Source organism: Rhinolophus sinicus, chromosome 12 (assembly GCF_057876585.1).
Source record: "Rhinolophus sinicus isolate RSI-liver-muscle chromosome 12, RSI-T2T, whole genome shotgun sequence".
Lineage (NCBI taxonomy): Eukaryota > Metazoa > Chordata > Mammalia > Chiroptera > Rhinolophidae > Rhinolophus > Rhinolophus sinicus.
In genome coordinates, this window is record NC_142512.1 from 15143614 (window position 1) to 15157909 (window position 14296).

The following is a 14296-nucleotide window of genomic DNA, read 5'->3' on the forward strand; positions in this document are numbered from 1 at the left end:
GCCACTGTTTTTAACACTTTTGGGAAGTTTTCAGGAAAAGGTAAATAAACAGAATACTGTGGTCCTATTTATCTGTGTATTGAAAATTTGAAAAGAAATTCATCAAGATGGGAGCCCTGATTGTCTCTGGTGGTATAAATATGGTTTTCTTTCCTCAGCTTAGGATTTCCTAGTTTTCTACCACCATATATTATTTGTATAATAAAAAATTTAAAAAAGAAAAATTGGATTCTTTTTGTGACGGAGAGTGGCTGCGGAACCTGTCACTAGCATTCCCAAAGCCCCAGCTGCCCCCACCCTAGGTGCACTACTCACCCAAAAAAGCTTTAGTTTTAGCCTGCACTTGCCCTGCCTGGGGTGCCTACCTCTCTCCTCCAGGGGTGACCACTTGCCAGACCACCCCAAGCACCCATTTCAGCTCAAGAACAGTTTCCCTGGAGCTTAGTGATACTGTTGAGGTGTGCCTGCCTGAGGCCCGTAGGACTGAGTGAAGGTAGGGGCCTGCTCCCACCTGTGACCTCGGAAATGCAGCTCTCCTGCTTTGCCCAGGTGAGCGGGACAAGGGAAGGGTGTGGGCTATCTTGTTGGGTTTTACTGAACAGTCTGAGTTGCCTGCTCTCAAGCTAGGTTGCAGGCAAAAGGAGCCCACTTCTTTCCCCTGGTGCCACAGAGTCTGACATTCCCCTTACCACGTTCGGTGGGGCCTTTCTCCTGCCTTGTCCCCAGCCCAAACCAAGGCTTGGGGCCCAGAGAACGGGAGTGAAGACTGAGACTTTCTAGGTCCATGGAGACCCCTGCTCCAGATGGTGCTGGAAGAATCTTCCTAACTTGAAAACCTGACTGCTTCCCTATAGCTTTCAGCTCTTCCCTGGACAGACACAAACTCTTGAGCTTGGCAATCAAGGACTTCTGTGCACTGACCCATCAGACAATCTGACTTCATTTCTCTCACAACAGATCCCTCATAACCCATGCTCCAGCTGTTGCAAATTTCACACAGATCACCTGCTTCCCAGCCTTTCTCCTCTAAGCCTTTGCTCTCCTGTCAGCCAGGAGTGCTGCCCCGCCTCCCTTTTCCGGCCAGTTTAACTGCTACTGTGCACAGGTCTTTCCTCCCCCAGGCTGGCCAGCTGCTCCAAGTTACCCAGCAACTGTCTATTGCTACACTCCCTGTTCCCCAAGTGCTCCTGTGTCATCTGCCCCTCTGGACTTGGAACTCCTTAAGTACAAGGTTCGGGCCTCAAGAGTCTCAAAGCGGCCACTATGGCCCAGGCCAGCAAGTGTATGGAGCACGTAAGAAGAGAGGCAGAGGTGGGAGGGCCCAGCAGGGATGCCAGGCTGCTGAGCTCCACCTCTTTTTCTATTGATGAGGCTCTGCCAAGGGGACAGCTCCCACCTGCTGCCTGCCTGTCCCCTGGCCTGGCTCAAAAGGCTTCAGGCCTCACTCTGCCCAACCCTCCTTCCAGTTGACCTTCCCATGCCCTTTTATGCCCCAAGAGGTTTTTAGGCTCCTTGAGGGCAGGGCCTGGGAGTCACACAGCTCCTTCTAAAGAATCAGACAAGGCAGTCACTCTAAGGCCTACGGCCCAGATCAAGTCTCTGGCCAATACCCTCCTGTTCCCTCAAGCCTCCAGGCTTTAGGGGTCTGGCTCCTGTGCTCACTCCCTCAAGCTCGGCCCCTCTCCTCCCCACAGGTCAGCCTTCTTTTAGATTCTTTATTCCCTCCCTCTTTAGGCCACAGAAGCAGTCACAGACCCTAGAGGCTTTTCCTGGGGATTATGTGAGATGGTTTGTGCTGACTTGTGCATCTGTTGCATTCTTGGGCGAGTGGCTGGAAAGCAAGACACAAGGCCTGGATTTTGGTTTTCCTTACCCCGGCAGCTGCTGCAACAAGACTGATTGACATATCACTTGCATGAAACCAGCGGTGATTTTTCTTTAATAATTTTTCTTAAAAACTTCAGTTCCTGTTCTCTAAGGGGCATCTGCTTCTTGATTCAATCTCCTCCCACTCTGGCCCCCACAACTCTCCAGATTTGGTGGTGGTGTCATCAATCCAATTTACGGATTATGTCCTCAGTGAGGTGGAGGGCCACATCCTCTCACTGCAGACCCTTGACCATCTTGACAGCTTCTGCTCTCTCCAGTCCCCTCAGCTCTGCCTTAGTTTCCCCATTGAGAACTCTGTTGTCCTATGTACCCTGAAACTAACACCCAAGAGGAGGCTGGAAATTCTTAAGGAGTTTCCCAGCTCCTCCAAGGCACAGCCAGGGACAGAGAGGTCATGAGGGTCAGGACAAGCAGGGCAAGCTGGCGCAGGGGTAGGACAGACCAAAGTCCTTTACTGCAGAGAAGGGAACCACACTGTGGAGGTAAAATAAATAGAGGGGCCCAGGGCAGCAGTCCAGGCCCCCTGGGGGCACACTACTACAGGAGCAGCAGGCGAGTTGGGGCCCCAGCACACCCGCTCCAGGGCCCTCGCCTGCTTCAGCCACTGAGGAAAAGACGCTTGTAGGCCTTGTTCATCTGCTCCAAGAAGATGAAGGTGAGGACAGTGTGGGGGCCCAGGCGGGCATAGTACGGTGTAAAGCCCTTCCACAGGCTGAAGAAGCCCTCGTAGCGGACGACCTTCAGCAGTACGTCCTAGACGGGCAGGCAGGCAAGGTGTTAGGGCCTCTGGGTCCCTGGCCCTTGTACCCAGCTACCCTTACTGCCCTCCCAGGGCCTCCAAGCCCCCAGCCCTGCTTCCTCACCAGCCCGTTTTTGTATTCCGGCTTCCCATCAATCATTCGCATGTTCTGGATCCTGAAGGAGAGGGTGTAGGGGTATGAGAGACATAAAGGTGGCCCTCCCATCCCTCCCTAGGTCCAGGCCTGCAGACTCACCGGGTCTTGACAATGTCCACGGGCATGGAGGCAGCGGTGGTGACCAGGCCACTGATCATGCTGGCACAGAAGTGGCACAGGATGTTGTCAGAGAAGTAGCCTGGGGGAAACAGCACAGGGGGTGGCAGTCAGCACAGAGCTGGCCCCGGCCAGGCTAAGAGCTGAGGGCCCAGCTCTGAGTCTCACCTGAGTCCAGTAAGAACTGCTTGGATTGGGAGTAGGAGGCGAGCTGGGCAGCATTGACGACGACAGCCCGAGCCATGGTAGGGATGCAGCCCTGGGTGGGGAGGGGAATGAGGGAGGAGTCAGAAATGCCCTAGACCTGACAACACGTTCCCCAAGTCTCCAAGTCCTTCACTCACCCTCCATAGTGTGGGGACCCCCTCCTCCTGGGCGATGCGAATCAGGGCATTAAACACGTTTTTGTAGCCACGGCGCTGGTCAGCTGGAAGTCTGGTGGGAAGGTAGGGAGAGGCCAAGCTCAGGACAGACCACCCTGTCCCACAGGAGCAAAGAAATGGAAGCCAGAACAGGTGAATGCTCTGCTCTTCATCTAAGAAGTTAGTGCTTAATTTTAGATTCCAGGGAATGGGGCTGAAGGAAGGCTCAGACCTGGAACTCACCGGCCATCGGCAGTCATGCGGATAAGAGCCACCTCAGCTGGTGTTCCCACAAAGGCACCAGTTGCACCTGCAGTCATGCCAATCAGGGCCTTCAGCAGAAAGCCAGGGGGTGTACCATCGGCTCCAGTCAGGCGCTCAAACAGCACGGTATAGATGCCAAGACGAGTGGTGGTGTAGGTGGCCTGGCGCAGTAGGCCAGCTGACAGCCTGGGGAATGAAGGGGTCAGTATATTAGGCCAAGATCTGGAGCTCCCAACCCGCACCCTATCCCCCATCCTTTGGCACCCTATCCCCCATCCAATACCCGGTGTAAATGCCCCTCAGCCCTTCTGCCTTCAGGATGCTGGTGAGGGCATGGAAGCTGGTTTTGTACTCTCGTGTCTTGGCGCCTTCCCCACTCAGCTGCATCCGGTTCTTCACCAGGTCGAGGGGCTGCACAAAAACTGTAGCTCCCATCCTGGGGGAAGACAGGGGTGGAGTCAAGAGCCAGGTGTCCCAGATCTACCAATGCCCACTGGAGCCTGGCAACAAGGGGTCACAAAGGACAGGGCCAGCTATGTGACTAAGTAATGTTCAAGAGAGTGGTAGGCATGTGTATTAAGTTTGCGTGCATCAAGAGCAATGCCTCTGAAAAGTCCAGTGGTCCAGTAGGGGCCATGCAATGAAAGTGCTCCATGCAGCTCGGAGGGGGTCAAGCAGTGCCCTGGGACTGCACGCAGTCCGATCAGGGAGGGGAGATAGGCATTCATGACCTGGGATTGATTCCACGTAGTCCGGCAGGAGCCATGCAATGAACTGGGATCTTATACAGCCTGGCAGAGCCAAGCAATGTGTTGGGCAACTTAGGAGGCCCGGCGGGAGCCGTGCAATGACCCTGCGTGCAGCCCAGTGGGGGCCCTGCAATGGGTGAAAAAAATCCTGGCAGCCCATCAAAGACCTCGCAATACGCTGGGGACGGCGCTGACCCCGTGCCAGTTCGGTTCACTGCAATAGACCCAAAGATGAACTGGGCCCGGTTCCTTGCACCCGTCCCTTCCTCCTCCTTTCCCATCCCTGGGGCCTGAGCTTACCCGGCCAGGCCCCCAAACAGGAACTTGACGGACTTAGGGGAGGTACGGGGCTTTCCGTCCATCCCGCCGGTCCCGGGACTCGCCGTCGCCGCCATCATTACACGATGGCCCTGAGCTCCCGGTCTCGTGCGCGCGCGGCCCCACTCGCGCCCAAGGTGACACCGCGCGCGCAACCGGGGCGAGGGCGCGCGCGCACGCCCCTCGGGTTCTCAAGTCCAGCACCAGCTGGAAGCTAGCGCAGGCGCAGGCGCGTAGCGCAAAGGCGGCCGGGAGTAAGGCGGAGCCGAAGGAGGAGCTTCAAAGATGGGTGCGGGAATGGGTGTGACTGATTTAGGAAGTCAGAGCATAGGCGCAGTTTTTACCGAATGGGAATCGCGGGAAAATAGAGGTTGTTTGAGATCTCACGAGATCGAGTGAGCTAGGCTAGCCAGAGTTAGGAGGTCTCTCGCGATACAGCAAGGTTTCAGCTGGTGGGAGGGAAGTGTGAAGACTCTCGCGAGACCTGAAGGTACCGCGGCAGTGGCAGCCAAAGGGAGGAGAGGTTTGTAAACCCCGCAGCTCCAGGATCCGGGCAGTGAAAGAGAAACTACTGGGTTGTCTTCTGTGACTTCGGGGCTTGATCTTCACAGGCACTTTCTCCACCTCTAACCTTTTAACCGGCCTTTTAGGACCGGAAGTCCTTCACCTTGAGCGTCCAATGCTGGGAGCGGCCTGACTTTCTTTACCGGAAACCCTTTTCCAGGGCCTAGGAAGACGCTTCACCTGGCCGGAAGTCCCACCTCCTTGAGCTCCCCCACCCTTCCAGAAGTTTATCACCTGTGCTTAACCTCTGTCCTCTTTCCCCATTTTTATCCCTAAAAATCCGGAAAGGATACGTTTAGTGTCTCTCTCCTAGCCTCACTAAACGGGCTGAATATCTCACTCCCCGAGTCGAGGTCCCTTCCCCGCGCCCCCATGTAGCTGGAAGTGGGACCTGGGGGTGACTGGACCCCTGGGATCCTGGAGGGGCGGAGAGGCCGCAGAACTCCGCTTCTCCTCCTGCTATTAGGAGGCCGCTTCCTCATTCTCTCCCTTCCCGCTGCCATGCACCCTGCGGCCTTCCCGCTTCCTGTTGTTGTGGCCACTGTGCTGTGGGGAGCAGCTCCCATTCGGGGGCTCATTCGAGCGGTGAGTCTGAGGGGCAGGTGGGGAAGGGCGCTGAAGGGAGAGGTGCAGGCTGAAGGGGAACATGAACTCTTTGTCCGCAGACCTCGGACCACAATGCCAGCATGGACTTTGCAGATCTCCCAGCTCTCTTTGGGGCTGCCTTGAGCCAGGAGGGACTTCAGGTGATTTTCTTCCCTTTTTCTTGTTTCCCTAAATTCTCCATCCTGGGTGGGGTTGAGGAGCCTTGCTCTTGAAGCTAGAGGTAGGAAAGGAGTCAAGTTGGGAAGTGTACAAGCACATCTAGTGTGGAATTCAGAATCTAGAAGGAAAGTCTATTCCTAAAACTCTGAGCCTTATGAGGGAGACTGAAATTGGACCAAGATGAAAGGCACGGCTAAGTGATAAAAGTAGGGTCTTTGGAGTTAGTTATTGTTTTTATGACCTTGGACAAGTTAATTATCTCTCTGACCCTTAGTTTGTTTTACTGTAACATAGGATAATAGCAGTTATCTCAGGATTATTGTGAGGATTAAATTAGATAAACAATTTTGTAGTACTTCATCACAAAGACTGCTCTCAGCAAGAACTTAATTGGGCCACACATATCAGTATACTTGTTTGTAAGATAGGTAATTGGGAAATAAAAAACAAAATTCTACCGAATAAATTTTAAAGATCTTACTGGCTTTATCCAGTGATTTATGAATTGGGTACCATCCCATGTAGCAGGTAGAAAGCTCTGAAGAGCTGTACAAACTGAAAGACTTATAGGCAGAAGGAAGCAGGACTGGAAGTTATACTAGCAAAAAGCTGGTTGTGGCAAGATTACCCTTTTGTCAGGGGTCTCTCAGGCAGATTGTCTCACTAGTGCTGACTAGGTAATTCAAGATTAGCGTGTTTAAGAGTCCATTCCTGGGGGAGACTGAAACTAATTGTTAGGCGTTAAGTCTCGTTTTGGTGATGTGGGACTTAGCACAAGTGACTCCATTTTGGGCCTGTTGTCTCTTTTTTTTTAACAGAGGGGAGTAGGTTCTGCATGATTATGTGCTGGAGAAGGGAATGTGAAACAGAACTTGTGAGAAAGTGATGTGGATGAGTGGAGAATTGATTTACAACCAGTGGGAAACTGGAAGGCAAAATAATTTCAATTAGCTTGGAGTATGGGGTGTAGACTGAACAATAACTGACTAGTTAGTCCCTCACCAAAAGGATTTATTTGGGAAAGAGAAAAAGGGCTGCAATAGCATCAGAACATGCAGACGCAGCGAGCCACAGGCACATTCTGGCTTGTGTATTAAGATGGAGTATCTATAAGACAGGAAGTTAGAACCATAGAGTTTTATAAAAAGGAAGTTAGGACCATAGAGTTCAACAAACCCAGCTCCTCCCATAGATCTCTTGGCCTGATCCGTTTCCTTAAAGTCCCAGTTCATCTTTATCATGGGTATAGGTTAGTTCTTCTGGGACAGTGAGTGATGGGAGGATCTGGTAAAGGGATGGCATTTGATGTAATTGTGTCTTCAGGAAGCTGAAAAGAGGTAGACTTTTGACTTGGTTGGGGTGCTCAAGATCCCAGGATTGAGAAGGAAGGCTAGAGGACATGCAGTATGTGGGGGTGTGTGCGTGGTAGGCCCTATGAGGAGCAGAAGCTCAGGAGGTGACATCCAACTGTTGTTTACTTCTCTTCCCCAGGGCTTCCTTATAGAGGCTCACCCAGCCAATGCGTGCAGTCCCATTGTCCCACCACCCCCAGCCCCGGTCAACGGGTCAGTCTTTATTGCACTGCTTCGAAGATTCGACTGCAACTTTGACCTCAAGGTTGCTGAATATGGAGTGGGAGCTGGGAAACTGAGGGTAAAAGCACCAGGAATTAAGGGAGGCAAGGCCCATAATGGTTCCTTATCCCCTGCTTTGTCTCTCTAGGTCCTAAATGCTCAGAAGGCTGGGTATGGTGCAGCTGTGGTACACAATGTGAATTCCAATGAACTTTTGAACATGGTGTGGAATAGTGGTAAGGTTGGGCGATCTGAACAGCTGGGTTTTCAGTAGAACGCAGATGGTGTAGGGCTGAAGGCTGAGAGAAAAAAAAATTAGTCCTTTGGGTGGGATGGAGCAAAAGAGCCAAATGCCAGGGTTACCAAAGGATTTGCATGGAGGGTTGTGTCTCCAGTGTGATGCCCTGATCCCTGCAGAGGAAATCCAGCAGCAGATCTGGATCCCGTCTGTGTTTATTGGGGAGAGGAGCTCCGAGTACCTGCGTGCCCTGTTTGTCTACGAGAAGGGGTAGGATGTATCCCTCCTTCCCACTCTTCCTTCAGCACTTATATGCCAACCTGGAGCCCAAGCCTCAGGCCCTTCATACTCTGCCTGACTCTTCCCATCCCCTGCCCCATCCATGGGCCTTGTCCACAGCCATTTACTTTGTCCTTCTTCCTTTGTTCCTTTGCCTTTCCTGACCTTCTGATACTGGTCTTCCTTTCCCCAGGGCTCGAGTGCTTCTGGTCCCAGACAATAGCTTCCCCTTGGGCTATTACCTCATCCCTTTCACAGGGATTGTGGGACTGCTGGTTTTGGCCATGGGAGCAGTGATGGTGAGTAGCTCAGAAAACATGACGGGAAGAGCTGAGGCCTTTAAAGCCAGACTGGATCTGGGGTGGGGAGGTGGGGGATGGTTTGTACTGGATGGTCCAATTTTGTTCCCTAAGTCTGATCCGTCCACTCTGCTTTCCCCAGATAGTTCGTTGTATCCAGCATCGAAAACGGCTCCAGCAGAATCGACTGACCAAAGAGCAACTGAAACAGATTCCTACACATGACTATCAGAAGGGTGAGAGGGACAGGGGAGTGGAAGGCCTTTCCCATAGCTCACCTGGTTCTGGAGGAGTTTAAACCCAGGAGACTCCACCTGTCCCCTTCTTACCCATACATAGGAGGACAGGAGAGGAACAGGGCATAAAATGCAAAACAAAGATGATTAAATGCAGTAGTTAGGGGAAAAGATGGGAGGACCAACCTTGCTATAGGGGAGAAGGTGGAGAGAATAGAAAAATGGAAGGAGTGGGGAGGATTCAGTCTGAGAAGGAAGACAGGTGAGGAGGGGCTGGGTCTTTAGGCCCTAGAGCCTCCAGTGCCCATATAAGGCAATAGCAGAAGCCCTGCCCCATTTCCGCTCCTCCCACTCCCTATTTCCTCCCCCTAAAAACCCACTTCCCTTCTTACCTCTGCTCCTTTGCTTGTCCCTTCTAATACCAACCAAATTTCTCATGTTCTACCCTGCCAGGCCGTCTTAGCTTTTCCACTGGCTCTGTAGAACCAGGGAAAATAAGTTTTGCTAGGTTTAGCTCCACCATGGGCCTCCCATAGTTCTTGTGGGTCCTGGTCCAGGGTGCTCAGTAAATGGACTTCTTTTTCCTCCCTTAGGAGACCAATATGATGTCTGTGCCATCTGCCTGGATGAGTATGAGGATGGGGACAAGCTGAGGGTCCTCCCCTGTGCTCATGGTGAGGCCCTTGCTTCCTGTGCCCATGCCCCCACTCCACCAGCAGGCACCAGCTGCCTCACCTTCTTCTTTCTGACAGCCTACCACAGCCGCTGTGTGGATCCCTGGCTCACTCAGACCCGGAAGACCTGCCCCATCTGCAAGCAACCTGTCCATCGAGGTCCTGGGGATGAGGACCAGGAGGAAGAAGCTCAGGGGCAAGATGGTGATGAGGAAGGGCAAGCAAGGGACCATCCTGCCTCAGAGCGGACCCCACTTCTGGGGTCCAGCCCCACAATTCCCACCTCTTTTGGCTCCCTAGCCCCGGCCCCCCTTCTTTTTCCTGAGTCTTCAACAGATCCCCCACCCTCTCCTTCCTCCTCAGCTGTCATCCTGGTCTAATACTCCTCTTATCACCCCCTACCTCTGGTGACCTATTTTGCACAGCCCCTTTTTCTCCCTCTAGTCTTCTGTGTTGAGGGATAGGGGGCATTCTCACCCTGGGTTTCTCCCTTACCCAACCCCATCCTTTTGAGGGGGTTGGTGGTGCAAAGGGACTGGGTCTTCACTTACCGGGTTAATAAAATTTTTTGTGGACTAAGGAAGGTAGAGCTCATTCTCTCACAGGTGACGCTCTTAATTATTTGGGGAATTGGCCCCGTTTTGCCATAAAGGGGCAGGAGAGTGCTGGGAGAGACTAACCTAAGTCATGGGGACAGCCCCAGCAGGCATTTGTTGTGACTCCACCCATAGGATGACTCAACTGGCCCTACCTTGCCCTGAGGCCTGGACCCAGTCCCTGGTCTGGATGACTCTATTCCATTATCCACCAATTCACATAACACACTGAAGACCTAGGGCTGGAAATGCCACTGTGGAAGGCTGGGCAACTGGGCCACATAGGGCCGCCCGCAGGTACTTAGTCCTAGACATGGAGGCAAGCTCAAATCCCTAGACTTGGTAGCGCTTCAACCCCTCCCGTTCCTAAACCCAAGCCAGAATAAAGGAGCCAAGTCCCAGTGACTAGCAGGCTAAAACCACACAGCACCTTGTTAGTAGAATCTTTTTTATTCAGAAAAAACAAAACAAAACCAAAAAAAAAAAAGTTTTCCAACCACACACAGGAGGGGTATGGGTAGGGGGAGGTGTTTATCCATCCAGCCCTGGCCCCCAGCCCATGTGGTTTTGGCAGCAATAAGGGATGTGGGGTAATGGCCCAAAAAAATAAAAATGGTGTATGTGTGTATATGGGAAGGAGAAGGGTGCAAAAGCAGTGGGGAGTGGGGTGGGGAAGGAAAGACGAGGTCAGTACTGGGCACGCCGCAGGTGGCAGGCCATTTCATAACATTTCTTGTTGACCGTACCACCGTGGACACCTTCTTTGCCCATCAGCAGGACTAGCGCTGGAGGAAAGAGAAAGGAGGCTAGGACCCAGGTGTCACAATTTCACCCCCTGCCAGCTGTTCAGCAGCTGTCCAGCCCCAGGGGCTGTAACCCAACCTCATGGCTCCCAACCCCCACACACAGGCAGGCTGTCAGTCACCCTGAAACAATAGGGCTTTTCAAAAGGGGAAAATCAAGGCTAAAGACAAGTGAAGCGAACACACTAAAATGTAGGGGTCAAAGGCTCAGACAGTTGACTCATATTCAGGCTAGAATGGTTAGGGATGAGACTGCCACCTCCACGTTTTAACAAGGACTCCAAAGATGAAAGGTAAGTGCTGACAACCAACAATCGACAAGAAAAGTTTCTCATCTGAAAAGTGTCAAGGCACAAAGGAACTTAAGAGGTAATACAGTTTATATTACAAGATAAGGAACTGAGAACTGGAGGGACTATCCAGAATCCCAGCATCCAGCAGGCTGGGAGTAGAAAGCTGGTAAGATCCCTTCATACTGGGGAACCAGAGGAAAAAACCCAAAAGTCTTACAGATGGAGGTACAGTAGGGATTTTGGAGCTAGAGGAAGGGTAAGACACACAAACTCACTCTTGGCAGTCATGGTGACAGTGACGTTGAAGGTGGGGGATCCGCCGGTGCTCTTGGTACGAAGATCCATGGTAAATTCCCCATCTTGCAGCAGCGAGTCCCGGATCACAGAACATTTCTGGCCCCCAAGTGTCAGCCCATTCACGAAAAAACTTGACCGGTCTTTGCCAACCAGGACACCAACCTCAGCTGGCTGAAGGGGAACCAAGCACTCATCAAGTTAGTCAGTACACCAAGGTTCCCACCTTCTCCAAGGACCCACCTGCGTTCCACTTCTCAGGGGAGCTAGAACCGCCCTGGAGAGGAAAAGTGTGTATGTTACGTGCTTTGTATATATCATGAAATATGAGCTCTTCTTAGGACTGTTGGAAGTTAGTGCACAAAAGATCACGATCCTCAAACCTACAGAATGACTCTGGAAACTTAGATCTCGTTTGAGAGGGAAAGCAAAGCCAGGAAATAAAGGGGGTCAAAAGCCAATGAAGAGAGCGGAGTGGAATGGAGTGGGGAGCCTTTGGATGCTCAAAACTCTCCTTCAGGAAAAGCAGAAGCGAAGAGGGGAAGGGAGGGGGCGGGCAAAGCAGGAGAAGCAACTTTGCCCTTATTTGGTAAAAGGTTCTGAAGTTGTTGTTAGGGGCCCGGACGCCTGGGTCTCCAAGTAACTCAGAGTTTAGGTCTAGGTATCTATGTTCTAAGAAGAGGAAGCAGATCCCTGGGGGCTTTCCGGTAAAGTTGAAAAACTTTTGAAGGGGGCCTGGAGCTAGACCCCGCAAGCCAACTATCGGGTCTAGATACCCCAGGGAAGCTTTCTCCTCCTCCCCCGTACACCCCAAATCCCCACATCCGGTCCCCTCCCGCCCGGAAATCCCCTTCCCCCCTTTCAAACTTCCGCTCCCCCTCCCCACTTCCGGGCAGTGCAGACAGGGGAGGTGGTGATGGGGACAGTAGTAGTCATTCCTTATTCCTTCACTTACACTGTCCTAGAACTTCTCACAAAGTTTCCCTGCTCCAGGCCCCGCAGGATGGCGGGAAGGGAGGGCGAGGGCACTTCCGGGATTGGTCTCACAGGAATGTTGAGTCTACGGTGCCGACTTACGGGGGGGGGGGGGGCGTGAGGCGGCCTCCCTCTCTAACGGAGTTGGGAGGGGCAGGGAGGCCACAGAGGACTGGCATGGGACCCAGGCCACGCGACTGGGACTCCCTCCCGTATAAGAGGGAACAATGGTGAAGGGGGCACGAGCTAGCGGCAATAAGTGGAGCTGGTGGTCCAGGGGTCCCCAACTCCCTTCTCAATCACAAACCCTGATTGAAATTGCAGCGCGTGTCCGCCCCGCCCTGGACAAGGCGGAAGTGGGCCGCCGCACCGGGCGGCGCGCCCCTCCCCGCCCTGTGCCCCGGATGTAACGCCCCGTCGTGGAAAGCGGGGCAGCGGGCGGGATGGGAGCCGCCGCCTGGGGCGTAGAACTTAGGGGCAACCGAGGGGCCTGCTCACACGTGCAGCCGCCATTCGCGCCGCTTCCAGGGCAAGAAGGGGTCAAGCACGGCCTTTCGCCGCACACCCCAAACCGCGCCCGCCCCCACCCAAGTCCCTCCCTTGGGGTCCAAGCCCAGCCAGTTCCCCGGACCGCGCAGGCCTCGCAGTACCGTGATGTTGCCTAAGGTTTTCCCGGGGACGGCGGCCCAGACGGAGGGCGAGTCCTTATAGCCCACGATGGCCGCGTCCTGACAGGTCCCGTCCGCCATGAGGTTGTCGATGTAGGCGGTCCACCCGGCCATGGCGCTGCTACTGGGGCTGCTCTTAAGCGCTGCTGCTGGAGCCGCGGGCTGGGCTCGGGCTGCCTCGGGCTGGCGGGCGGGGGGAGGCGGAGAGCTTGGGGCACGCGCTGCCGTCCGGACCGTGGCTCTGCTAGCTGTGCAGCAGTCCTTGCACCGCCACTTCCTGCTCCTCCCCCCCTTCTAGATTTTTATGCAAAGAGCGGTAGGGGCGGGGCCTGCTCCCCATTCCCTCCCTATCCCCCCTCCAGCCCAGATACCTAACTTTGCAAATACAATTTTAAAAATCCCTCCCCCTGTTGCAAAATTTGCAAAGTTCAATGGAAAGCAATGTAAAAGAATGAAGGGGTGGCAGGGAGAGAGGTTAGGGTTAGGGTTTGCTCCACTTCGCACGGAATATATACCACATTTTGGTATAGAAGGGAGTAAGATGGAGGGAAAAAAGAAAGTGGAACGAGGAAGAATTAGCAAGCTGAAATTTAGCAAATTAAAGAGGGTTTGGGGAACTCAGGGTTAAACAGAATGACTCCCCCTTCCCCCACCTCCGCCGGAGGGAAGGAACGGCGGGCGGCAGCGCGTGCGCCCGCGCCTGCGCCGGGGCCCGGAGGGAAAGCGCGTGGGGCGGTTGGGGCCGGCGGCCGGCTTCGCGGGCGCGCGCCTGGCTGGACCCATTTGGAACCCCTGGGAAGGAAGGCGGCCGGGGACGTGTCTCCCGCCGGGCGGAAGAGGCGGGGGCGAGAGCGAGGCGTGCGCGTTGCGGCTTCTCCACTCTTAATTTTAGTCAAGGGAGCAAAGGGGAATTTGACAAAATACCCCGACCGGTTTCGGAATTGAAGGCATCCACTGGGGACATTTCTGTCCCCAGCATCTGCCTAGTGGCACAAATTGGACTCAGTGGAGCCCACCCCCACTTGAGGAGGTTATCCTAGCTGGATGAGCTCCAGCCCCAGGCCTCGCCCCTAGGTCCCAGACCCGCCTGTTCCCGGGCTAGTAGTTTGGGTCACCGGTCGTGCCCCTTGGCGCCTCTCTGCAGAGGCGGGCACCCGCGGGGCTAGACGGGCGGGCCTATTTTTCCCGGCGGAAGAATACTAAGAGATTTAAAGATTTGCAACTTTTTCAATTAGGGGAAAGTCCCTTCTACTTTGGGCCCGTTGGGTGTTTTCTTTTTCATTAAAACTTAACGCCAAGAACTCGAGTGCGATTAGGTCTCCCACCAACTGGTAGGGAAGATGGGGCAGGACCTGGCGACGGCTTAGGTGAACTGGCCGCGCTCAGACTGCCGGGGCCGCCTAGGGGCTGGGCCGCTTCCGGTCCCTCCCGGGAGGGTCACC

General features: G+C 53.9%; 3 protein-coding genes across 4 annotated transcripts; 1 reads left to right on the forward strand and 2 right to left on the reverse strand.

Annotated features, from left to right (window-relative positions):
* Window positions 1-1911: 1911 nt before the first annotated feature.
* SLC25A11 (solute carrier family 25 member 11) lies at window positions 1912-4809 on the reverse strand. Its single transcript, XM_019715125.3, has 8 exons — window positions 4579-4809; window positions 3813-3965; window positions 3509-3715; window positions 3248-3338; window positions 3072-3162; window positions 2886-2985; window positions 2754-2805; window positions 1912-2643 (listed from the first exon to the last, which is right to left on the reverse strand). The coding sequence occupies exons 1-8, from the start codon at window positions 4674-4676 to the stop codon at window positions 2488-2490; spliced, it is 948 nt and encodes a 315-aa protein (XP_019570684.1). The 5' UTR covers window positions 4677-4809; the 3' UTR covers window positions 1912-2487.
* Window positions 4810-4981: 172 nt separating this feature from the next.
* RNF167 (ring finger protein 167) lies at window positions 4982-9804 on the forward strand. Of its 2 annotated transcripts, XM_019715124.3 has the most exons (10): window positions 4982-5119; window positions 5247-5745; window positions 5826-5906; window positions 7417-7542; window positions 7648-7735; window positions 7917-8007; window positions 8210-8315; window positions 8458-8551; window positions 9145-9225; window positions 9304-9804. In XM_019715124.3, exons 2-10 carry the CDS (start codon window positions 5662-5664, stop codon window positions 9603-9605), a joined length of 1053 nt encoding a protein of 350 aa, XP_019570683.3. In that variant the 5' UTR covers window positions 4982-5119; window positions 5247-5661; the 3' UTR covers window positions 9606-9804. The 2 variants fall into 2 exon arrangements, with proteins under 2 accessions (XP_019570683.3, XP_019570682.3); XM_019715123.3 differs by having other exon boundaries at window positions 5076-5745.
* A 448-nt stretch (window positions 9805-10252) lies between these two features.
* On the reverse strand, window positions 10253-13430 carry PFN1 (profilin 1). Its single transcript, XM_019715126.2, has 3 exons — window positions 12837-13430; window positions 11193-11385; window positions 10253-10606 (listed from the first exon to the last, which is right to left on the reverse strand). The coding sequence occupies exons 1-3, from the start codon at window positions 12966-12968 to the stop codon at window positions 10509-10511; spliced, it is 423 nt and encodes a 140-aa protein (XP_019570685.1). The 5' UTR covers window positions 12969-13430; the 3' UTR covers window positions 10253-10508.
* Between the last annotated feature and the right edge of the window lie 866 nt (window positions 13431-14296).